The following is a 25,477-nucleotide window of genomic DNA, read 5'->3' as shown; positions in this document are numbered from 1 at the left end:
AACCAACTTCAACTAGTCCTTGAAGTTATGACCTGGTGCTAGAAATAAAACAGTCCTAACAGAGTCGGGGTTCCTCCTCACAGCTGTTTCCGTCACGTTCACTCACCCACTCGTCCTCGTCGACCCCCTCAAAGGACTCCTGCGGCAGGGGGTCGTCCATGTTCCCCAACTTAGCCACCATGGCGCTGAGCAGCTGGGCCACGGATACACACAGGCAGCGTCAAAACATATCAGAAAATCACAGCTACTTCTATTCAGCAACTACTGCGTGTGCAAGCAGTGGTGGGCGAAGTATAAAGTTGCATAAAATGGAAAAACTCAAGTAAAGTACAAGTACCTCTAATTTGTAATATGTTTTACTGACATCCTAAACGCAGGACTATGGAAAGACCTCACAAAACATGAACATGTTCAGCTCATCCTCACCTCCTCTTTCTTCTGCTCATCAGTCTTCTCCTCCAGGTAAACAGACGAGGGCAGGTATTTCCTCACTGGAGCCTCTTTGGGGGCCTCACTCACTAAAAACATAAAAAAAAAAAACGCACACAGCGTCAAACCAGGATCCAATACTGACACACAGACTGTAGTGGTATGCACTTTCATCTCGGTCGACAGCTATGTTAAACAAGGTTGCATCATGTGACTGACTGGTCTTTGTCCACACCTGGCGTCATGTCTTTAGGCTTCAGGCTGATCTTTTTGTGTTGGCCGTTGGAGCCAGACAGCCAGGCGGAGGCGGTCAGCGCCGGTTCCCAACACACTGCTGTGTCTGTGTACACGTCGTCCTGGAAAAACTCTTTCTGCAGAACCCAGAGTCACACACACAGTTACACCTCCTATTGTTAAAGCCAGAGCCGTTTATAAGAAGCAACCATCAGGAAGAAGCACTTGTCCACTAGGTGGTGTAGTTGGCTCACCTTCACCCGTGGCACTCTGAAGGCCACTGGCTCGATGGTCGTCTTGCTGAGCATCAGTCCCACAGCTATCTCCACTTCGCGCACATTGCACTCTGTCTTGGGCAGGAAGGCCAAGCCCTGCAGACAGGAAAAGTCACGTATTGACTGTGTGTCCCTGTGTGCAGATGCATGGTGACTGACAAAATATAAAAAACTGACAGAAAGTAAGAGGGCTTTCAGCTCAATACCTTATGTGGCTCAGGAGAGTTAAAACTGCTGCACTCAATAAAGTGCGGAGCATCAGGAATGATCTCATAAATGTGCACCCTGGTATCACCCTGGAAAACACATGACACGCAGCTTACATCGAATCCTTATTTTGATCTCAGTTTGGTTTCAAATGTTACTTACATTCAACTATATATGTATGTATTTTTTTTATTTGCTTACTTTTCCAGTGAGGATGATCACACTGGTGTCGGGGTCGTAAAAAGGGATGAGGGTAGAGGGGGAGATGTCCACGAGGGCGCTGGCTATGGCTCCAGAGGACAGGGAGTCAGCAGAGTACAGGTAGAGTCCTCTCTCACTGCGACTGAAGAAGGACGACAAGAAGGAGCCAGCGGTGAGCTGATGTATTTTTGCATATTGCGTATTTGTCTTTGTCATGTTCAGTACCTGTCAAATCCTGACACCAACAGGAACTTTCCCTCACACACCCACACTGCACGAGCTCCCCTGTGGCCCTCAGGACCTGGGCCCTCCTGAAAAAACAAGACAAACAGTATTTAAAAATATGCTTTAATTAAAGATTTAATATTGAAGGGACCTGTGCTTTTTTCATTTGCTTCCTGTCTGACCATGCCTCTTTTATATTCTAACTCACTGTTTCGGCAGCTTAGTACTTTCACAAAGCAGTGACACACTATTGTGTAAAAAAACAAATAAATAAAATATTTGTTTTAAAAATTATGAAGATATTTTGTTTTGGTTGTTTTTCTTCACCAAATTAGGCTCTATTATGATTAATTAATGTCTTGTTAAATTAAATGAAATATGAATATAAGAGGAGACATCGTACACACAATACTGGTCTGGCTACTGTTTGTGTGCTGCCATTTTTTAATTTAATGTACTCATAATGATTCGTCATTTAGTGTCTTTATCTATCTGTACTTGTTTCTGTCATTGTGCTGCTGAATTTCTTCTCTGTGGGATCAAGAAAGGATGATCTTAACTGAGCTGTTACACGGGCATATAATAAACACCTAAAGACAAATCCCACCTTCTTTTTCTTGCATCCTCCCATATTCTCCAATGTGCTGCACATACCTGCACTGGTTCAGTGGACTTGCGGGGGTCATAGATGCGAACTTTCCCATCTTTGCACACAGTGGCCAGGAGCTTGCCATCTGGGCTCCACGCCATGCCGAAGACCTGAATATAACCCACAAGAGAAAACGAGGAAGAGGAAGAAGAAAGCTAAAAGGAAGAGCTGATGTATTCACCTCAGTATGTGTCGGCAAACCAATATATACCCAAATCCTTATGTTTTCTATTCCACAATTTTCATCAAGGCATGAATCTTGGTCACCCACCTGGTCCTCGTGTCCAGTGAGCACTTTGACCTGATCTTGGCTGTCCAGGTTCCACAGTCTGACTGTGAAATCGTAGGATGAAGACACCAGCAGGCCGCTGGCCAGAGGGTGGAACTTGATGGAGTAAATCTTCTCCGTGTGGCCTATGAGGGGTCACAGCAGCTGTCAATCAACTTGACTTTGATTGTAACAATCATTAGTTTCTTCTGTCTTTTACATGAAACAATTCACACTGATGCACTGTCGGTTTTTATACCTGCAAGACTTTGTGCTGCATGAATAGTTGTGTGTCCTGATACGGCCGATTTCACTAAGTGGGCCCTGTCTTACCTTGCAAGATGAACTCAGGCTCAGTCAGGGTCTCTTTCAGGCCTCCCTCTGGTACCTGCCACACCCGGATCTTTGCATCGTCACCAGCTGGCACAGAGACAGACACATCAAATCACACTCACACACTTATCAGGACAGACAATAAGCAGTCAGTACAACATCCATCCGCAAATGCTCACATCTCTACAGCACATGTGTTCACTTACCCACAGCAAGCCGGTGTGTGTCAAAGGGGTCCCAAGAGAAGTCGACCACATTTACAGAGTTCTGGATGGTGGGCAGGGCTGTGTCCGGTAGTCTGCCAGGCTGAGAGCGCTGAGGACAGGAGAAGAAAACACACAGCAGTCTCATTTTCCAAAGTCTTTGAAGTTTGAAGGAAAAAAAGTCACGCTCAACATGGAGCCCAACCGCAGTTTGTCTACATCAACATGACGACAACAATTTTTAGCTACATTTCAAGCCTTGGTCGTACCTCAAAGACGCCGATCTGGCCCCCGGAGATGGCGAGCGGCACTGCCACACGCTGGGGGTTGACACAGAAGCCGTCACACTCGCCTGGTGTAGTCAGGTTGAGGCCACGCAGGTTGGTGATGTGTGTGTCCCGGTGCATCACTGCACCCTGGATGTGGCGGAACTTGGAGGTTTGCCCTGGATCAGAGATAATTATGAATTAACACATTTAAATGATTCCCTGATGAAGAGAGAGAGATTTCAGGTGTGTGTGTGCGTGTGTGTGTTCATACCCAGCAGGCTGTGGATGGCCTTGGCGCTTTGGCTGGGACTTGGGCTGGGGAGGAAGCCCGAGGAGAGGCCGGAGGTGGAGGAGGGAGAGCGGGACGGGGCAGCGCTGCTGCTGGGGGTGCTCAGAGGACTGCTGGAGGTAGAGCAGCCATGAGCCGGATCCTGTAGAACAGCAGGGTGGCTGTTAACTTGTCAAAGTAACATAAACTCAAGATTTTACAGCCGCACATTTTGGATTGAGTACCATTATTCCTGATGGACAGTCAGCGTGTGTGTCTCTCACCTCCTTGCTCCCCCCACTCGCCAGCTCCTTCTTTGCAGGCGTCTGCTTTGCGGGTGGAGCCTTCAGTTTGGGCTGCTTGTCTGGGTGGAGGCTGACCCTCTCCACCTGAGGACAAACAGAGGTGATTGTTTGAGGCACCCGTACAGTGTGAAGACCAGATAGGCCAGTAGACCGGGTGGAGATTTTGTACCTGCTTGTTCCCTCCCTGCCACCACTCCTCAGCAGACATGGCTGGAGTTGTGCCCACCGTATCCGGGTAAAGGTCTTCATGAAACTCGTGGCCTGAATGCTGGAAGACGTCGCAGCACACGCAGATATGCATGCATGAAAACACCGATGCAAACATGTACATTTCATGCATGTGTTTCATGCTGGCATTTCAGTAGTGCTGTGCACAAACACACCTTACGAGGGACCTGATAGCTGATTGGCACAATGCAGCTGTCTGTCAGCTGTAGCACGCACATCACTTCGCAGGACATGACATCCATCGCCAGCTTGGGCACCATGGCAGCTCCTCGTGTCGAGGTGTCTGTCAGACAGTGGCTCACTGCAGAGAGCAAATGTAGAGAGCAAAATAAGAGAGGGCGATCAGATGCTAGGAGGGGTAGCTATAAAAATCTGACAGACAACAGATGACCAGGCTTCACCTTGCGAGAGAAAAGGCTCAGAGGTAGACACTTCAAAGCAATCAACCACGGTGTCTCCCTGTGTGAGAGAGAACAGTAAATCAAACATGATGCACTGGAGAAACGGCCTTTAAAGTACAAAACTGCCAAATCTGCCGAATTCCTGACTGTGGCGCAACTACACCAAACCTTTCAGGCATAAACATTTAATATTCAACTCATTCCTTTAAGTTTTTACCTGACAGAATGCACAACAAAGGGACATTCAGCTACATCTTACCATGCCAGCCAGTACGAGCAGACCAGTGTCATCGTCAAACAGAGGGATCAGCGATCTGAGAGCAAAAAGACAAGAGATGGAAAGAAATGAGAAATGAGCACACACGTTATTACATAATCATTTAACTGGGTTAATCATTTAACCCATCAGGGTCTATGGGTTTTACAAAGTGCTGCAAAGGCACCACTAGATGGAGCAGTATGCTCAATGTTTGAGCTGAAGCGGTCAGAACGGCCAAGCTGTGATGTGATTTTTTTCCACTGATCTTTATCTGCAGGTTAGAGAAACAGTCTGAAAAACAGCTGTGTGAAGTAAAACAAATGCAGTCAGTCACATTCAATGATTCCTATTCCTTCGCGCTTATACTTGCACAACAAAAGGCCAAAAAGGTTATTATCAAAGAAGAAAATAGCATAAAACCCATGAGTTTCAAAATGGATACGTTGTCAAACAGACCAAGAAAAACAGACCCAGGGCGAAAACTGCAGTTGATGATTATTTTCATTATTGCTTCATCTGCTCTGAATATTTTCAATTACTTGATCAGTTTAAGTCAACAAAAGGAGAGGAAGTTGTGAAAAACAGCCATCATAGTTTCCTAAAGTCAAAGGTGACCTCTTCGACTCAAAGATATTCAGTAAACTATCGCATTTAAAGAGAAAAACAGCAAATCCTCACAAAATCTGCAACAAGAGCATGTGTAAAATACTTGCTTATGGAATAATTTCTAGGAATACTACAAAGGATTTTCCAACAAAAAACAATGCACAGACACATACAAGAGTAACCCCTCTCAATCATCACTTATGACCCACTAGAAGTGTGTGGCAGTGTATTTGTCTGCAGGGACCTTGCCCTCTGCCCTTATTTTCTTATCATTGTGTTGTGGTCGGGATGCTTCTGGACTGCAGTGGGTTTGTAGCCCCCAGCCAATAACAGCGTGCAGGTGAGGTCGGGACATGCGCCCAAAAGGAGGCTACAAAAATGGCAAAAAACACAAACATAGTGAGGCAAAACACCCAGTGGACAAAGCTTGTTCAAAAACGAGAGTGAATCTAGGTTCACCTTTCACCCGCTGGGAAGCACTAAAGGAGAGGATGGGGATGAAGAGCGACGCAGAGTTGGCCTGTTTTCTGCTGGAGAGGCTAGCGAGCTTGCTGAAGTATCAGCTTTTCCATTTAAAAAAAAATGGCATGTTTACACTATAGTAGCTTGCAGTGTGCACACAAGCAATGCGCTTCAGCCGGGGAGGAGCTGCCGAGCTTCAATGTTGTGTTTAGAAACACTAACCGCCAATTCCTGCATAGCCTCCTGCACCTTTAAATGATTCATCAATCAGCAAAACAGTGGCTTCCACCCACGCAGGCCTAAACAAGGCCTCAGTCACCTGCCTCACTGCATGATTTGAGGTAAGAAGATTGAGGGATGAGGGAACTGAATGAGCTCTTATTTAATAAGGAAAGTAGAACTGGCTGTAGTAAACAAACCAAACAGGAAATCACGGCTTAGACAGGAGGCACGCTTGCACAAACACAGGCTCGGCCTCTTACTCTACTTCATACAGGAAATATGTCAGTCTCTCTTCATCAATGACAGCAGCAGTCGGCACGCCGTGTTGCTTTCCAGACCGGAAAAGAGGGCAGAGAGTGGCGGCTGATCGAACCACCTCACATCACAGGCCGCAGATAGGCTGATTAAAGTGGAGAGGCAGTCGCAATGATTGGCCTATGATGACGACCTTGTGTAATGGTACTATTCTAGAGGAACGCCACTCGGCCGCCTCCACATCAACCGGGAATGACAGACTGGTGATGTAATACTCCAACTATGACAATATAATGACAGACTTAGTTTGGGCATCTTAAGCAACGGCGCATAGTGACACGCGATGGTCTGTGCTGTGTGCATGTGCAAGAGTGTGACTGTGTATCAGCTGCACATTCGTATATGTTTTAAACAGAGAGAAGATTTTCACGTCCTGACAAACTAACCCACGCGAGAGCAGGATCGCTCGTCTGTGGCTGTGATAGCCGACATCCTTTGGTTGTGTTTCCCAAACTACGGTGATGAGATCATTTTCATTTAGCCTTTTGTTATATACAAATAGAAATACAGCACTCATACAGTAGTAAGCTCCTGAGTAAACGAAAGGATCAAATCATTATGTAGTGTTGCCACAGACGTCAGTGTTCTGTCTTTTGGGGACGTGCTGAGGGACAAAAGTCAACTCTACCTTCCGGGTCGTCATTTTTATTCCATTCTTACCATCTGTCTCTGATGCATCAATAAAACAGACCTGCACCTCCTCTTCTCTAACATCCCGCTCTCGCTCCGTCTATCCCAGGCCTGTGAAGTCAGCGAGGGGTGGCCACGCTTCGTTAGGGGCGACTGTGTGTTCCCATGTCGGAGTCAGTCCACAGGGAGTCCCTAAACACCTCCATTCCCACACCCCTCTGGCTGCCTGTCTTCCTCTCCCTCCCTCACTCTTTCCTATTCAACAACACCACCACGTTGCGCCCCGCGATCTCTTTGTGCCTCGAAATTCTTACTGTTTCACCAAATTGCCTTCACTTTCTTGATGGCCTTATCTCTGGTTTTCTCACAGTAAAACAGCCACATAACAGGAGTGGAGCTTTATCACTGATAATGGCCTCTGTTTACTGTCGCTTTCATGCTCCACCTCACCAACAGCCCATTTTCCCACACATGCGCGCATGCATGTGCATATTTAAGCACACAGAGCACACATACATCCATATGCTAATAACACACCTTAATGATGTATGTGCACATGCGTTTATAAGAGCGTGCAGTTACAGTCATGCAGGGTTAATTGTGGGAGCAAGCAGGCGTGTTGCACAGATCCTGATCACATGCGCTGATTATGAATGAGAAGAAAAACTATTACAGGCCTCATTCATGCTCTTAGAGGAGAGGCTGTAAATAGAAGTGTGTGTGTGTGTAGAACCGAATCCAGGTTGACACACTAATCCAAACATAAGCCCTTTTCAGAGTTGGGTGCGTGAGTAGAACAGGTTTAACCACACACACATGCTTATTAGTCATCAAATAGTATATTATACTGTGATGTTATATTATTTTTGTGAGTGGTGACATAATAGAAAGAAAGAGAAAAATAAAATAGGGGCGGACATCCATAATATCAGATGTGCAACAGCAACAACAGCTAAGATTGCTCTCAGGGAAATCTGCACCCACTAACGTCTCAACACCTTCCCTGCTCTTTCAAACACTCTGCCTGATCCTGCGAAAATCCCCCTGGCTTCAGTCTGTCAGGCACTCCGGTCCTATCAGAGTTTACACAAAGCAAAGAGAGGACAGAACCCGCCTCCCGCCTCGTCTGCCATCGCTCTCTCACACAGACCCAAACGCACATCATAAAATGACCTTCTGCCCGTGACAGCAGCCTTCAGCACCAGCAGATATGATAGCCATATTACTGTACTCTAATGTGCATCTGTGTGTGTGAAAGGGTCTGAGTCAGGCTAGGCATATTATGATTATGAGAACGTGTTGTCGTTTGATAATGTAAGAGATAGCGTAAATCAGTGCAATAGCTGACTAATGGAGGGCCAGGACAAATGGATATGTGGATGACAGACAAATGAATAAATGGTGTGTGTCTATGTGTGTGTGTGTTTGAAGTGTGGAGTGCATGCGATTGGGCATCTGCAGCTGAGGTTGTCCAATGGTCAGACAGCAGGAGTATGCAGTGCAATCAAATTATTGATATACACATAAAAATCCTTCCAGGTGCAGCTAACAACTGCATTAAGAAAAAAATGCTGTGCATATGCATGTATGTGCTTGCAATCATGATGAAATATGAAAAAGAATGAAAAACAAGCAAGTCCAGATGCTCTGATAGCATCAGACACACACAGTAGTGTATTATATACAGTATATAGGTGGAGCTAATGAAAGCAGCCTGCAGAGGTATAAAGTTCTGGGTTTGAGCTATGGCAGCTATGACCAGATCAGTATCAGTCAAAGGGACCTTTCTCTGTCCTATGAGATCATGGTCTACAGCTAGGCTGGCCTTACTGCTAAAAACACACACCAGACAGCACAATAAGCTCCAGTCGACAGGTAGGAGCTGGCCAGAAAGTAGAGAAGAAAGAGCGAGGAGGCCTTTGGGGAATATGAGACCAAAACAAAGCAGCTGGTTGTCTGCTTCTCAATTTTAGAGTTTTTTTTTAGGCTTACACAGGATCACTCTATTGCTCTTCTAAGATGGGCAAGCACTAAAAGTTTTGACATCCCATCAGCTATGTAAAGATCTAGGAAAATGACTTTTGGAGATGTGCTGTCTGCAATTAATAGTTTCATACAGCTATTTTTGTCTACTATAGACTGACAACTGCTGCATGTTTTTCCTGGACAACAGATCATCGTGTTTGTAGCAGCTTCTGAGGTTTTTTCCTCCTTTTCCCCGTCGAGGGCCTAATTATAGAGGATGTCATATGCTGTACATCTTGTAAAGTCCTCTCAGGCAAATTTGTGATGTTTAACGAGATCAAATTACTGGATGACGTTCAGATTTGATCAGATTCCAGCAGAAAAAAAAAAAAATCACAACCATTCTGACTCATCTTAACCTCAAGCTGAAGGTGAGAGGCATAAATCTCAGCAGCGGAGACTCTCCACGGTATTGGAAACCAGTCCTCATGGTCAAATTGAGGTCATAATCAGACTTTGAATAAAACTGCGGTCAAACCACATAATTCTATTTTCATTTCATCCTTTTCCTCTCCCTCATCCACTCCTCCCTTCTTCATCTATCAGTCCCCTGGTTATATCATCCCAGTCAGTGGGAGTGAGTGAGTGCTGAAGCAGTATCTTTGTGGGTGAAGGGTCCGCTGAACTGTGAACTCGACCGCTCCACTTTATCAGCCCTCCTGCCTCTGAGGACCGCGGGTCTGCAGCTTGTCCAGCGGTCCCCATCGGCCTGTGCCGTCCCACAGGCCGGTGGTGACTCAAGTGTTTCAGGCTGCAACTAGAGCCAGGCTGGAAACAAAATAATGTTGACAGTCACACAGGGTCACGAGGACACTTGGGATGGGTCACAGCAAAAACAGTGGACGTGTTGTTGGGAGCAACCAGTCACTGATTTTAGAGCTTAAGTGTGAGAGTGCACATTGGTCATCCCAGTCGCCCCAATAAAATACCAGGTCAATCACTTTCCCACACTCACTTGGACATGAAATTCAATGAAAGGTATGGTACTTTTTCAACATCTTAGAGTAGGAACATAGGCCATAGTCCAGAATCCTGGTTAAACAACTGATTAAAAACTGTGGTGGACACAAATATTTATCACAGGATTTTTCTTGGAATCACTCAGGAATGTGAGTAAATCTTGGTGATATATTTATTGCCTGAGTTTTTAAATCTATCTACCTCTTCTTGGCTATATATGTGTTTTCATCTTAGCGAAAAACAGGACTAAGAGTCTGCAGCGATGCTGGCAGCTCTCTGAGGCTGCACTGAGCTAAAAGGTGCTTTCAACATGCTTACACCCTCACAATGTTCACATGCTTATGTTTACCCGGATCACCGCAACACAAAGTACAGCCGAGGATGATGGGAATGTTGTTAGTTTTGCAGGTATTTGCAAATATTGATGATGATTGAATGATTCATCCTCTGGGGGCCATGAATATCTGGGCAAATTTTGCACAAATGCACATCCAGTAGTTGTTGAGACATTTCACTAAAAAGCAAAACCTCATGATGACACTAGACAAAAATCCAAGGATCACTAACACCGTTATGATTCATCCTCTAAGGACCTTGCATGTCTGCATTAAAACTGATGACAGCCCATCCAAAAGTTGATGAGATATTTTAGTCTAGACCAAAGTGGTGGAATGGCCGACAGAGAGATGTTGCTATCTACGGCACCACACCACTAGCATGGCTAAAAAGGGAATGACCAATATAAGAGCATGAGGTAAACTGTTTAAACCTGCTGTTTCAATAAACTGTAACTGTAACTCAACTTTAAAACCATTCACTCATTTTCAATAACATTTTAGGCCTTACTTCATCTCCCCCACACATGCACACAATCAGCCGCAGATTAATCACGCGGCACATGTGTTGCAGTGTAAAATTAATCAGTAAAAATATGTGGTATGATGAACAGTTGGCTGTAACTAAACAGCTGTATTTCCCATTTGAAACCATACCTTGACCGTACGAGAGCACGCTTTCATTGTCTAAGTTATTTCTATAATCACCGTCTGATGAGGACAGTTCTTGTGACCAGCAGATTAAGTATTTATTGTCATGGTAACCCTGACCTCTTCCTGTCTTTATTGACAGAACACACTCTTTCTGTTTCACTGTTATTGCTCTTGTATAAGGGACTTAGCTACAGCTAATGGTTTTATGCACACTTACGCTGCAGGCCCATGGGTGTTCACATTACCCCGACAATGGAAGGACTGGTGCGGAATAATCCACTGGTGATTAAATGGGATTCATAACGGAACGACACCGGACCTGCAAAACTGTCTCCAGGATGCTAAATCCTTGGCTGGTTTCTAGTGTTGTGCAAATATGTGAAATAAAGGAAGAAAAATCCTTTCCATTGGAGATATGTGAGTGAATATTTCAGATGATTATGGAAAAGGTCATCTACACAGCAAACAAATGGTTTGGCACCGATAAGCCCGATCAAAAAAATGACCAAAGTGTGCCAAAAGCAAGTAAATAAACAATATATCACAGCTAATGAACTTTGTCACCTTTGTAAACTCACATGATTACAGATCAATCAAACCTCTGCACTCGCTCTGTCTGAATGTGTACTAATGTTTCCATTAGCAGCACCAGCGCTCCAAAGCCTGCACCACAGAAGCTGAACCACAGGGTCACGGTGAGGGTAACTTCAAGCCGAGGCTTCGGCTCACAATGGCTGAACGCTGCATCGCAAATTCATTTGACTGTCCTCATTTAACACTGTCCCAACTCATTTTATTCACATGAGAGGACCAAAGTTTCCGAATTGGTTCTATGGCAACGGATATGAATATGTCTCTCTCTCTCTCTCTCTTGTTTCTTGGCATGAGGAAGCAAAAAGAAAGACATTTTGGTCCTTATTTAGCTCCAGTCTGTACCTCTCAAGTAATATGGTTATATTTGAATGAAGAGCTAAGAATCATTTAATCCGAAGGCACATTTCTGAGGATCATTGAAAAACCCACAACTCCTACCACTATTTTTATGGTATTTCCAGACACTTCGAAGGCTCTTCAGGACTAAATTAAGCATTTTTTAATTTTTGTCATTTCTGGCTGCCATTTTTGTTTTGATTAGGAAATAGAATTGCTACTTGGAAACTCAAAAATCTTTTTTCCTGTAAATCGGGCAGAATATTTTGTTATTCAGGTGGTCATAATAGGCTAGAGTAAATGTTCTTTTTCAACTCTTTCAACTGATCCTTCGAACTGATTGAAATGATAATATAAAAGAGGCACACACTGGGGATATTGTAGATTCTTATATGGTCTTAAAGACTAAAACACAGCTCTGCTTCAGGTGGTCCTGGATGCAGCTTCTAAGCAATGATAAGTTCAAGGATCCGCTGCAGGTGTTTCAGTCAGCCTGCTGAACAGTGAAAAGTCCTTAAGTGGAACACACTTTCTCCACTGTGCTTGAGTCTGTGTGTTTTGTTGCCAGTGAGTGTGTATTTAATAAATGTGCTGGGTCCGCCTGCCTAGCTACCTTCAGTAGCCAGTTCATTAGAAGGGAATTAAGGTTGACGCGCTGCGTTCCTGAGAGGGGAAGAAAAGCCAGGATTGTTGGTGGAGAGGCCAGCTGTGGCCGCGTCTGAGCCCCAGTGACGAGGCTCTCAGATAGGCTGCCAAGCTCGCTGCTCTCCCCTCTCTCCTCGCTTCACCGGGCCCCGTCCACTGGCCCCTGACAACCGGCACACACGCACACACATGCAGGTGCACGCACACACACACACACACACACTCACACACACACACACACACACACACACACACACACACACACACACACACACACACACACACACCATGGCACACATGCATGTGCATAAACGCCTGCACAGGATTTAATTAAACTCACTGCGTCCCGTGTCAACAGGTCTGCAGTGACCCCTCTGACACCACCAACACACTCCCAATTCCACATACGACCACATGCAAAGTTGCCAAACGGAAAAAATGCAACAGCTTCAGCACTAATTTCCCTCCTGTCCTCAAGAAACAGACCAACGCTTCATTACCATTCCAACTTGTCATCAGCGCAGCTCCACTCACACTGACACAAGCAGCCACAATCAGTGCTGTACTATTCTCACATAATCCGTCTCTGAAGGGGGAAAACAACGAGGCCGCAACAAGACAGTCCTACGGCGTCAGCCACATATCAGATCCTTGCAAAACATCAAGTTTGTGTAGAAAAACAACCCCACAATATAAAAGACACTTAAAGACATCTCAAGACAACTTAACACATTGCTGTCTGACCGCATGATGGCCAATTGCGTCTGTCCTGCATAATGTTGACATGAAAAATAAAAGCCTTTATTTTAAAAGAGGAGGCACAGAGAGAGAAAACCAGAGCTCCAACTGCTCGAACAGACGATAACACAGACTATTAAACACACACAGTTATGTTTATCCAAGATATGAGAGATACATGAGAGACACTGCGAGCTTGTCTTCAAAGTGGCGCACCCTCATGTCTACTCACACACTCGCAAACACCCAGGAAGACCTGTAAATGCGTGGTAAACTGGTCCAGACTGGACTGAGCTATAAAGCAGCCAGGTCACTGGTCATAAAGCCCCTCAACATGCAGCTCTGTGGACTGGGAGGGGTGAAGGATGGGTGGGGTGGGGGGCGAGGTTGCTGTAGGACGTGGGTGGGCAGGAGGGTGTCAGATTGAAGGGGGAGGCAGGGGTTGTGAAAGTACTACTGTGGGACTTAATTGTTTAAGATACAAATGAAAAAAGGAAGACAGCTTTGAGGACAGAAATAAGCAGAATGTGGATTTTCATTATTGGCACATATTTAGGCTGGTGTTTGCATCTGGAATGTGAGAGGTGCGTCTCTGAAGTGCTGCTGGCTGCTTGTTGACGACCGCGGAGCCCCGGAAGAGATGCGTTCCGCGTTAACCCTGTGGTTCAGCATCAAGGGCCCGGGCTAGATGACCATTAAATGACCTGTCGGCGGGGGCCTGGGAACTGATCGGCAGCCCTGACTGCCTCAGACGGGAGAGGAGCGAGCAAGAGACAGAAAGAGGAGAGGTGAGGGTCACGACCGCAACGACCCCGTCTGCTGTTAGGCCACCGGAGGAAAGTCCGGTTCTCGTCACGGTTGCCTTTTAAACGCTAAACGCAGACAGAGGTACATATGTTTCAGAGGAAGTGAGAAAAGAGGGACCTGGTTTGCCCTCTCAACTAGCAGTTGATGGATTACCCTCCAATATTAGTACGTTACAGACATACTTTGAGAATCTCTGCCAGCCCAGATAAATTCTGCAAAAATGACAATGAAACAAGCCCTGAAAGTCTGGAGGCCTCTGTAGTTTGACAGCACACAAATTGTTGGAAGAAATATGCTTTTGGCAACACAGATCAGCCAAAAACATCCTTCTCTTTGCGTGGCTTTTTGCATGAGCTCAAGTGCTGCTTAGTTTGCTGCTTAGTAGAGAACCATGCGTAACTTTTCCATTCGGCCATCGCCTTTATTAACAAATACCTGTCTCTTCAGATTAAGTGTTTCTTTTTAGCAGTCCCCTTTAAGTCTTTCTCCGCAAGCCAATTCTGATGGCAGGAAAAGACAGAATACATGTATTTATTTTTACAAAATCACATCAAGCCAAGGTGGGAAATCCCGACAGTAAATCTGAACTCAAGATTAAACCAATGATGAATGAATGAAACCATAAGAAGAGTAATGGAAATGGCTATTTATGATACATATCAGCAGATGTAGTTGGAAATTTGAATTGTGCATATTCTGTATCAACATCTGACCTAAATGGACTTAAAGAATAAACCACAAAATAGATATTTCATGCTCTAAATCAGCTGCAGATATCATGTATTGCACAGTAATCATTCTGCATGCCGGAGGCGTAACTTAACAGTTATGATCATAAGTTCAGCTTTGGCTGCACTGAGTCATCGCTCCACGCTGTGCATTGATTTGTCCTAGGGACCAAATTGGAGATGATGTCAGCCTTAGGTGCAGTCCATCCTATTTTTCCCACTGTGGAAAATTCCAAACTATTGCTGATCTACCATACACACACCAAGGGACCCAATAAAGTCGACTTTAAAAACACAATGCACCAATAGCGGCCCTGATGAATGACTTACTGCCCTGTTAAAATCCTGCCCAGCTAAACAGGCCGTGGTCACTCTCGGGCGGACACGGGGCCGCTGAAGAGCAACAACACGGCCGACGGTTTGGACAGCGCCACAGCTGAACTGTGATATCACATGATCTGGACGATCTGGACGTTTCTTGATGAATATTTTTGGCTAACGCGGCGCAAATCTTGAACCAAAGCTCCCTTGAATGATGGCAGTGCTTGACCTCGTACCAAAGCTCACACTGGATGAGCCAAACTTTTTTGAGACCATACTTGCCCTTATGTGTATGACCGCCTGAGTGTGTGTGTGTGTGTGTGACTTTCCTTCATGGACAGCCAAGGCAGAATTATTGGAAATGGTAGAACCATAAAACCCAGTAATTTACGGACACAAAACATTACTGTTTAATATTTGTTTTTCCTTCAAGCCTGAGTAGTACGTGTGTGCAAATGAGTGAGAGGGTCGACCCGAGAGGGGGAGCGAGGAAAATAAAGAGAGAAATATAAACCCTGAAACAACTTCTTCTGACCGTCCTTTTTTTCCATTCCTGCTCGACTAGAGCTACAAAAACATTCTTGAGGTGTTCAACAGAGCGCCTTTCATCGATCGTCATTCGCGCCTGTTTTGACTCCGTGGTGTCTTCCAGTTCTGCTTTATCAGAGTTTATCGGTCCCTCTGTCTACCAGCCTGTGTGGAACCAGGCGATGTGCCTCATCTCTCCGTGACACACACACACACACTTTGCCGGCTGCAACTATGTGTCCATACTTGCTCTTTCTGGTCCATCTAAAAGGCCATTTTATCACTCTTATCCCCTCTGCTGATCTCTCTCATATCTCAAAAGCAGGAATTCCACTCACACCAAGAAAATCTTGTATCTCCAACATTTGGAAAGCGAAAAAAAGCTTGTTTGTTATGACTTTCTGGGCTGATAAAGCCAGCAACATGAAAAGATTTACATGATATCAACTGACTTATACTTAAGGAAATCCTGCATCATGGCGTAGGTGTAACAAACTCTACATCATTTCAGCCTGAGGGGCCCCATCCCTTGGCCTCAACTCTCCCCCTTTGTCCTGAGTGGACCGTCTACGCACCGAAGTCTGTGTTTTACGGTTAGCGGGCCGAACACACCCACGCTAAATCATCTGCTTTAATGACCGAAGCCGGGACATGTACAGTGAACACCAATAAAAACCTCACAGAGTAGAGAAGTTTTACTGAAAGAGACACTGAGGGAGGGAGAAAAAAATGAGAAACTGAGCAAGACAGAGAGAAGTAAGAGATAAGATTATTATCACATTTGTGTAGTAAATCACAACAGATGTGCATGTGTGCCCTCATAAGAATGCTTTGAGCTCTATCGTGCAACATCTGGGAGGGTAACTGGACAGAAAAGAGAGAAATAGAAAGTAAGAGATTGTTAGAGAGGACACCGTAGCCTTGACTTGATAGCCTTGATGAGCTCCTTCTTTCCAGCCCCACGTCACACGCATTTTTGTGTTGAGGGAAAACCATGTTCTGTGACCACCCATACAGAGGAACCAAGGGGCTAATGCACAGTTTAGTATTCCAGTCACACAATGTCAACAATCCTCAAACATTTCAAGTGTATAAACTTCACATAGTAAATAGAGGGGCTTATGGTCAAAAGGAAAGCAGAAAACTATGCATCAGACAAAGGGAGATGTGGAGACACTTCTGGTGTCGTCCATGTAGCCGCCACCTCTGAACAATAAGCATTGCTGACCAGACGTTTACAAGCCCACATCCTAGCCTTGGCCCGGGCCCTTCCACCGCTGCATGATGAGGCAGCTTTGAGCAATTTGTTAACACAGCAGATGCGCACTCCTCTGGAGGATAAAGCTAAGTGCTGCTCACGTTGCATTGAATTACACTCAGATGGGCTTTAACCTCACAAACACTGAGGCGGCTTGATGGCCACAAGATGAAAAGAAAAAAAAAATTCAACATAGACAATCATCTGTAGTTTATACAGTTGTAAAACCAATAACAATAGACACAAGACACTCTCCGTAGCTCTTTCTTTAACTTCTATTTGACCTCTCCTCGACGCCGAGGCCTCCGCATCCATCTTTTCAAGCTGTCAGAGCTGCATGTCTACAGCTGAAGGAAGGCTGGTTATCTGCGTGCACGTGTGCCTGTCTGTTTGTTTTTACTTAACCTCCTTTATTTAACCAGGCAGGTCATTTTAGAGCCAAATTACTCGACGATTGTTTGACAAAAGCTGAAAGGGCTTTAAACAGAGGCAACACAGAGAGACAGAATACAGCAAAAAGTTACAAAGTGATGCAGTGATGCACAGAATATATATACAATGAACAAAAACGTGAGCTACAAATGTGCAAAAGATGCTTGTACATGATACATATTGCACACAGCCGCCACAAACGCACGCCTTGAACTATTTGATAACAATATGTAAATTACCCATCTGCAAGCACCGACCTGATGTGACCTGAGCAGCATAGTTGCTCTCATCCCTCTGATAGAGTTTCTGTCATAGTACTAATAGAGAAGTGCAGTCATAGTGAACATACTGTAGCTAAGCTGCAGTCACTTTGCTTCCCGCACTAAACCACAGGCATCCTGCTGTTGCTCAATACCTGACATACCAGACGGCAGGGTGAGAGTGAGACTGGGAGGTACAGGAGGAAGAGGGCACAACATGGAAGACGTGAGGGAAGAGAGGGTTGGTCTAAATGAGCAAACGCAAAAAGGACGTTCAGAGACAGATTTACATACACTACTTTTTTTTGTTTCAATCGTGTCGTTCAACACGCAAGTCTGCATGACGCATAGTTGAGGTATGGGAGGTGTGTGCGTTGACTCCTCTAGCAGCCTCTGCGACCAACCACAACACTGCACTGCACTGAGGCATTTATGTGTGTCTGTGCAGGAGCATCACTCCAAGCCAGACTGGAATAATTAGATTTCTGCAAGCTGACAACTTCATGCACGCAGCTTTTTTTCTTAAATGATCCCCTGCAGATAATGATGAGTCTGATATATCATTCCTTAAACTTACATCTACACCTACACCTTCTCCCTCACTGAAAAATCCTGAAATCCTGAAGAATCTAGGCAAGATGTCTCCTACTTCACTGGAAAGTCCATTCTCAGTGTTTGTGCATCAGGATAGTCAAGTTTCCAATCACGCTTGTGCAATTCGAGCCATGATTGGCTTCGCAAAATCACTTGTGCAAATCTTAAACTGAGATTTAAATGCACAGGATGTAATTTCCACTGTTAGGGGTCTCTTAATCAAAACAATAACCAAAGACAGAGTTGGGGAGATGTCATGAACAGCATGGGATCATGGGAGTTGTTATCTTCATTGTTAAGACCCGACTTCCTTCATTGCTCTCTGACGTATCATCTGGCCGCTGACAAGCAAATATAATTAAATTATCTTGAATAAAAAGGCAGATTTCTCTGTGTTTGAATACTGTTCTGTATAATGTACATACACAACTCAAACTTTTTAACATCGACCTCGTCGCCTTTAGACATTGAATGTAGAAGTGTTACGAATTGTACCTTTAAGGTAAACACAGAGAAAGCAGATGAATGTGAAAACAGCCGTCTAGCTCAAACTCTGCACATACGTCATTCCTCACAGTGAAGGTGAAACATCCAAGTGAAGCGACAGCAAGCGAGCAAACACATTTCTTTAACAAATAACGTAAAAAGAGGCGGAAAGAGACGAAACTACGGACAGAAACAAACAAACTTTTTCAAAAAAACGAAATAACTCATAATGTGCTTCACCTCGGTCAATAACGATCATGGGAAAATGCCACGTCTGAATGACCCCCTGCGTAACCGGGGGATGGGGAGGTCCACACACACACTGCCCCCGCCTCAACCCAACCTCTTCCCCTTGGATCTCACCCCTTCTCCTTCAGGCCTCTCTCCCCTCCCTCCTCTCCTCTATCACTCTTATCAGAGCCCCAGCGTTAAGCACAAATCCCTCACTTTTACCTCAAGGGAGAACTGATAAACCAGCCTGCTCTATCCCGAAGCACAGGATACCACAGCTGACACAGCACCCACATGCGTCTACTTTAAAAGGACCTTAAAGGCTAAATGGCTATGAAAAATACAGATCGCACAGTTGCTAAGGGAAACATGTTCTCAATCAGCTCGATAATAGAAGTTGGCAAACCCGGGATTGTTTTCATGAAGGATTCGTCATCCTTTCAACAATAAAATGCGCACTAATGGCTCGTCCAGCTCTGAGGCATGCACGGCTCAGCTGTGCTGTCTGTCTCCGTCTCTCTCCTTAATGAGATGTGCCAGCGTGTGCAGAGTCAACAGACTAGTAAACCTCAAAGTGAACTATGGTCTGACCTCTCGAGGCCTCTGTGCGTTCGCCGTCTCGCCCTCCTCTGCGTGAAACAAACCTCCACAATCATTAAGAGTCGAGCGTACAGATTCTTGAGGTCTTTGTGATGAGGGCCTTTTCATGTCATAACCAGCTCGCGTCAGCTTGCTCCAATGAGGTCCAAATGCCACGACATAGTCCGCAGGGACGTGACAAAAAAGCTCATAATGATAGTAAAAAGGCACAAAAACAAAACAATAAACAAAGCAACAAGCAGCAGCCAGAAATGTTTCAAATTATGACATCCTGTCTGTGTTTCCCGAAGCAAGGTTCATTACCACAGCCCGTCTAACGCTCCTTCTGACTGACAAATGGTGAGAAAGGGCAAAATGATTCTTTGGGTGAGCACCCCTAAGCCCTCCTCACCATAAAGCTGAAGTTCAATTAGGGACACATACTCCCTCATGAGCCACTTTGGCTCCTATGAGCCAAAGAAGAACTACAGTAGGTAAACACGGTCATAAAATGTGCGCTTGGTTTTAATAGTGTTAAATACAAAAGGTTCCTCTGCAGAAGACAGCTTTATGAGGAACAGATTGACTTATAATGGGTGAAGCTGGCAAGAGAGGACAGGTGGGAAGAGTCAACACTGCACTTTTATCCTATTTGATTATTGCATTATGTGTTTGTTCTCACACAAACAGTGACAACTTCTGCTTTGAGTACACTCATTATTCACCTCTCTATCAGCCATATTTCTCTGTCACGTCCAGGTTCCCATAGCAGCCCCAGTAATTAACCACGGATGTGCCTAGCTTCTCCCTCATCCTTCCCAGGTTTAGTCTCTTCCTCACAACACTCCTTCCCACGGAAGGTTTTGAAGAAAGGCAGCCCGGGGCCTCGTGAGGAGGGCCCCGGTCGTGTCTCACGGCGGCCCACACATACTGCCGTCAGAGCGCATTTATGTGTGACGGGAGGACATGTAGTCGGTGGACAGAGGGGGATGGCATGCATCTGCACAAAACACACATGAGCACACATGCTAATACATATGCAGATACACAAAACACTAACAAAGAACACACTCTAAACTTTAAAAGGACGCGGAGAGGCTGGGAGAATAATGAGCTGGGGCTGAGTCGGGACTCCCATCAGAAAATAACCCAGGACGATCATTCCCAGGCTGTCCGAATGGGAAAGCAGCGCATGATTCCCAAAGCCACCCCCACCCGTCTCCCTCTGTGTTTGTGCTCGCTAATTGTGCTGAATATTGCAAAATATGAACAAAGCTGTACATTCCTATACCGCGTTTTATTAAATAAGGGTAAAGGAAAAGCCCACTACAAAATGTTATCACACAGCATCAAAGGTAAAGCTGTTCAGCCCCCAAACTACCAACTCAGTCTTTTCAAATCTGGATATGATGTTTAGAGCTCCAGAAAAAGCAGAAAATGTCAATCATCTTTCTCAGTTGAGCCAATTTTGCATCCCACAGTAGCAACTGGTCTTCTTCCAGTTCACCACAGCGCTGTCACAGAGGAAAAACATTATAACAAATATTTTGGGTAGAAATTTGCTTTGTTTGGCTACAAAATGTGCTGCGCAAGCAGTTTTCACGGACTTGATGGACACTTTTGTTTTTGGAGTTGTGAATATAAAAAGATCATCCCGTCAACTTCAATTTCTCAAAAGAAGCCATGTTTGTTGTTTCAACTGACAATGTGGGGAGTAAGTGAATAAGTGAAATGTCATTTTGCGGTGAGCTGTTCTTCTGAACTCGTTCTCATTCCCTCTGAATCTCCTCATATCTCTCCTGCAGGGACTCTGTCCTGGTTTGTTGTCTGCTCAGTTCACAAGCTCCAACAGTTCAGAAAGTAAAAACCCACAGGCATGTCGTGAACAACAAAACACATACACCTCAAACCAACACACATGTTCCTGTTTCTGCATGAACCTACAGACATGATCAAGAAGGGTATGACTCTGTAGTATGTGTATAGCTGTGTCTTCATGGTGGTCTGCGTTTGCTCCATGACTGGGCGCCTCGTTGGCGAGAAGGTAATGTGGTGACAGGGTCAAGGACAACCCTAAAGCACATGCTGTATCCACTGTATAACAAGGTTAACATGTTAACCATAACCTGCACAATATAGATTACAAAGACTCAACACATAATTGAGTTTAATTGAGTTAACCACCAAGGGAAAAAGTAGAAAAGTAGAATTTATCACCAAGAAAAGAACTAGTGTCATACATCCAAAACATATCTGTCCTGAAATCAAAGCAAAAATAAATCTTTTAACTGTTAAGTGAAAACCTGCTTAGTGTAATGTGATACAAAAATATCACTGGTGATGTAAAAAAGGGTAACTTTGTCTGGACAAAGCGCACTTAATGGAAACAAGGTTCAAACAGTTTAAAGTCTCTGACAAAGCTGACCAGACAGGTCTGTTTTTATGCACATTTCACATTTGCGCATTAAAAATAATAAAATTTCGCAAAAAATACCAAAATATCACAAAAATAGTTCTTATGCTTGGGAGAGGCGGAAACGGTGGTGAATCGATACAAGCAAAATGTGACCAAATGGACGATACATGCACATGAAGCATGTGCCTTCAACGTCAACAAGAACATCAGATCTGTGTGGAGCGATGAGGAGTCTGTGACCTTCCTCAAATCAAAACATGAAGCAAACATGAATGCAGTTCAGTTAAAATTTGTGTTGCATTTGGATGGAAACATGTGCATCTGCATCTTTAACTTAATAATTCCAAAACATCAACTCAAATGTCATATAAGGGCTACAGTCATGCAGACAAGATCGATAAAGGTCAGGCACAGCTGAACTTGTAATAAAGCTGAGCCGCGGTATAAAAGTTACCATATATCATGGAGGCAAGAAAATGACTCATGAAGTCAGAAATGATGAAGCAAATGTAAGAGACAGTGAAGCAGCCAGAAGCAATGGGGATTAGGGCCTAACTAGGGTGGGGAAAGAGAATGTGATGAAAGTCCACTGGTTGGCGAAACACTTAAGCATGAGTTTGCACACACACATAATAAATTTGCACATGAGTGAATGAAATAAAATCTGAGCAAAGGTGAGAGCTCAAGTTCAGTGTGAGTGTGGAAAAAGTGTTTCGAGGAAAACTGATAAAAAGTGACAAGAGGGAGAAATCACTGTCAAAAAACACACACACAAAAAAAACAAAACAAAACAGCATCTGCAGTGTGGCTATGTGCCCCAAGCTTTAAACTGTTAGCAGGCTGCGGTTGGCTCAGCAGCAAACCAGTGTTTTACTGGTTCCCCTGGGCAGTGTTATGGAGCGGCTGTGTGCCGCCTCGCCATCTTTTACAGAGCCAGAGCGATTAGGAGCCCAACGTGCTGACGGCACATGCAGTAATGCTGTTAGACTGTGATTTACACCACTGACCGAGCGCCTGCGACCGTCCTGTAATGTACAAATATGTGGAACAGACGACAATGAGGCTTTTCCTGTTCTGGTCATTTCACTGCGGAGCACATCGGCCTGTACATTGTGTTATATCGGCGAGCTGAACAAATACAGTGCACATGATGAGTGGAACAATTCTCTGCTTTTTTCCTTTTTTTTTTTGTCCAAAGTTTGCTTCACAATAGACTGTTGTGTTTGTTCATCTGCCTTCACCACATCTTTTTGCTTTTCTTATATTTTAAAGAACTTGATTTGCTTTGTGTTTCATACGCTGCTCAGAATCTATTCTAAAGGGGTCAGGAAAAAAAAGCAATTCTCTCATTTCAAAGTCAAATATCCTAAATTGAACATTACGATATATTGCAAGCAGAAATGCGGACACATTCTTGGGAACCACTTCCTAATGGTGGATTAAAATGCACTAAATAATGACACAACCGGGCTTGACATCATGGAGGACCACCCGGGTCATGTCCTCTGTATTGTCTGTGAATTCAGGAGTTTTAACAGCTTGGAGGGGAGTTTATGTTCTATGATTACACAAAAAAGTATGCATTGCCAACTTTGAAGGTGATTCTGAGAAATATTTTTAAATTTCAGGCAAAATCATTGGATTGAAGTTAAATATTACATTTTTTCAAGCTTTTGCTCTTATTATTATAAAAGATGTTCCACCCAAACCAACGAAGTCAAGATTAAATTCCGTAAAACTCATTTGAATTTCCAAAATATGAGTGACCTGATTATTCACTGTTTATCCTTTTATACTTTTATAATTTGATGCCTTATGTCTATGGATTAGTGCTTATAATGCATAAATGCTTAAAATACTTACTCTGAGTTAACGCTGTCATTGCTTCATTATGCGTGTTTGCATTGCAACGCTGAATTTTACACTGGATTTACTTATCTAATTATCCATTTCACTGTCACAACCGGTTGAGGCAACATTCAGCTTTGCTGACATGCTGAATTTGAGACGGTTTACTCTGCAGTTGGCCGCAAAAACTCAAGCAACAAATGAGCTTCTGCAGAAAGAATAACAGACAGTCGTCAGTCTGGAGGTGAGTCCTTGACTACCTGAGCTCTGGAGACGCTGGTGCTCCTCACCATCCAACATACACAAGCTGAGCGAGTAAGACAAATAACTCATTGTCAGTGTTACCTGGACAGCCTCAGCCCTGGCTGTGTAGTTTGGACACAGAGGCTTGTGTTTATTTAGCTAGAGAGCGAGCAAATGAGGGCAAGAAACAGACAGATGGAGCACCAGCACTGATTTTGTGAGCCTCACACGTCTGTGATAAAGTGCAACAGGCTAAGATTTACTCCTTACCCCCTTCTTTATTTCTCTTGAACACATAAAAAAAGCTGAGCAGCCACATCTGGAGCCTACGGGACATGCGTGAAATCATTTCTCTATTCCTGCAATTTACTGTAATGCCTTGCAGATGGCAACGTGCACGTGCGTGGGTGTGTTGTCCCTCTACTCCTACAGTAGGAGTAGAGGGAGAAGGAGCCAGAGACAAGCGGACTGCCTGGAGACTGCTATCAGGAAGTTAACTGCACAAAATACATAAGCATGGGTCAACAGGGACTTAAGTGTCCCTTTTCCAGAGGATACTGAAGGCGGGGGCTGCTTCAGGAGACATGTGCCACAGCCTCAGTGCCTGTTTGCTGATCTGTTTCTTGTTGGGAGTCTCTACACCTTAAGCGTAAGGAGAAATCTGGCCTGGTTTCAGTAACATATACATATATTTTTTTTTACAATTTCTTGTCAATGTGTGGAGAGAACAGGAGCTTCTGCGCAGGTCAAACTGAAACATTTGAGCAGCATACACAGGCTTCGAGGTTCTGGGTAATTCAGTGACATGTGGCTAAAAGTGCACATCGGAGGTGACACAGTTCCTGAGAGCTATCACTTTACTGCACCTTGTTGGGACCGGCTGACATCGAAATAGGCTGCCAGCTGCCGACGGGTAGTTTGTCACTGGTGTTGGGAAGTATTCAATAGCTTTCTCAGCTTTACGGTAGCTCTGTGAATGAAGCGACCATATGTGCTAATGCACACTGCACGTACACTGTGAAGGCAAACTGGCCACATGTCAGCTGAGAGATAAGGTGTGTGAACAGATAAGACTGAGTCACAAACTGATAGACAAACAGAGGAAACTGTTTTCTTGGCATCTCTCTTTTTTCATTTATCATAACTGTTACCTCATGACAAATGTTTTCTAGATCATGGATTTCAGTTCAAAGGGATGTAGTGTGGCTGGCTTTGTTTGATTTTCCACCTTTAGCCCTGTCAAAGCAAGTATGCTGAAGCCTACAGCAGCTGTGTGAGACGCATACTTCAAAAAGCAAAACTTGATCAACAGTCATTCAAACATCTCAGCAGATAATAAACCCAGTGATGCCTCTTGCGGAAAACAGGTCGTGCAGGTGAGCATTAAGATGCAGAGCTGAGAGGAAGCCGGAATTTCAGCCGGGCTGCAAGGTGAGCTGCTGCGCTGCTCTCGGCTCTGTGCAGCAGTGC

At 44.6% G+C, this 25,477-nt stretch overlaps 1 protein-coding gene across 2 annotated transcripts in view; it reads right to left on the bottom strand.

Annotated features, from left to right (window-relative positions):
* LOC121620284 (mitochondrial import inner membrane translocase subunit tim16-like) overlaps nucleotides 1-25,477 on the bottom strand; it is a 110,264-nt gene that overhangs the window by 5,879 nt on the left and 78,908 nt on the right. For both annotated transcript variants that reach the window (XM_041956280.1, XM_041956278.1), the window contains exons 10-27: nucleotides 4,755-4,809; nucleotides 4,496-4,553; nucleotides 4,250-4,395; nucleotides 4,036-4,134; nucleotides 3,846-3,950; nucleotides 3,565-3,724; nucleotides 3,294-3,469; nucleotides 3,028-3,136; nucleotides 2,822-2,908; nucleotides 2,492-2,634; nucleotides 2,226-2,330; nucleotides 1,572-1,657; nucleotides 1,347-1,488; nucleotides 1,145-1,234; nucleotides 918-1,034; nucleotides 665-800; nucleotides 427-518; nucleotides 107-193 (exon numbers count right to left, since the gene is read on the bottom strand). In XM_041956280.1, the coding sequence (XP_041812214.1) occupies nucleotides 107-193; nucleotides 427-518; nucleotides 665-800; nucleotides 918-1,034; nucleotides 1,145-1,234; nucleotides 1,347-1,488; nucleotides 1,572-1,657; nucleotides 2,226-2,330; nucleotides 2,492-2,634; nucleotides 2,822-2,908; nucleotides 3,028-3,136; nucleotides 3,294-3,469; nucleotides 3,565-3,724; nucleotides 3,846-3,950; nucleotides 4,036-4,134; nucleotides 4,250-4,395; nucleotides 4,496-4,553; nucleotides 4,755-4,809 (1,993 nt within the window). The remainder of the gene's footprint in view (nucleotides 1-106; nucleotides 194-426; nucleotides 519-664; nucleotides 801-917; nucleotides 1,035-1,144; nucleotides 1,235-1,346; nucleotides 1,489-1,571; nucleotides 1,658-2,225; nucleotides 2,331-2,491; nucleotides 2,635-2,821; nucleotides 2,909-3,027; nucleotides 3,137-3,293; nucleotides 3,470-3,564; nucleotides 3,725-3,845; nucleotides 3,951-4,035; nucleotides 4,135-4,249; nucleotides 4,396-4,495; nucleotides 4,554-4,754; nucleotides 4,810-25,477) is intronic.

This window comes from Chelmon rostratus, chromosome 17, assembly GCF_017976325.1.
Source record: "Chelmon rostratus isolate fCheRos1 chromosome 17, fCheRos1.pri, whole genome shotgun sequence".
NCBI lineage: Eukaryota > Metazoa > Chordata > Actinopteri > Chaetodontiformes > Chaetodontidae > Chelmon > Chelmon rostratus.
Note: the sequence above shows the minus strand (reverse complement) of the source record. Positions and strands in the feature narration are given on the sequence as shown.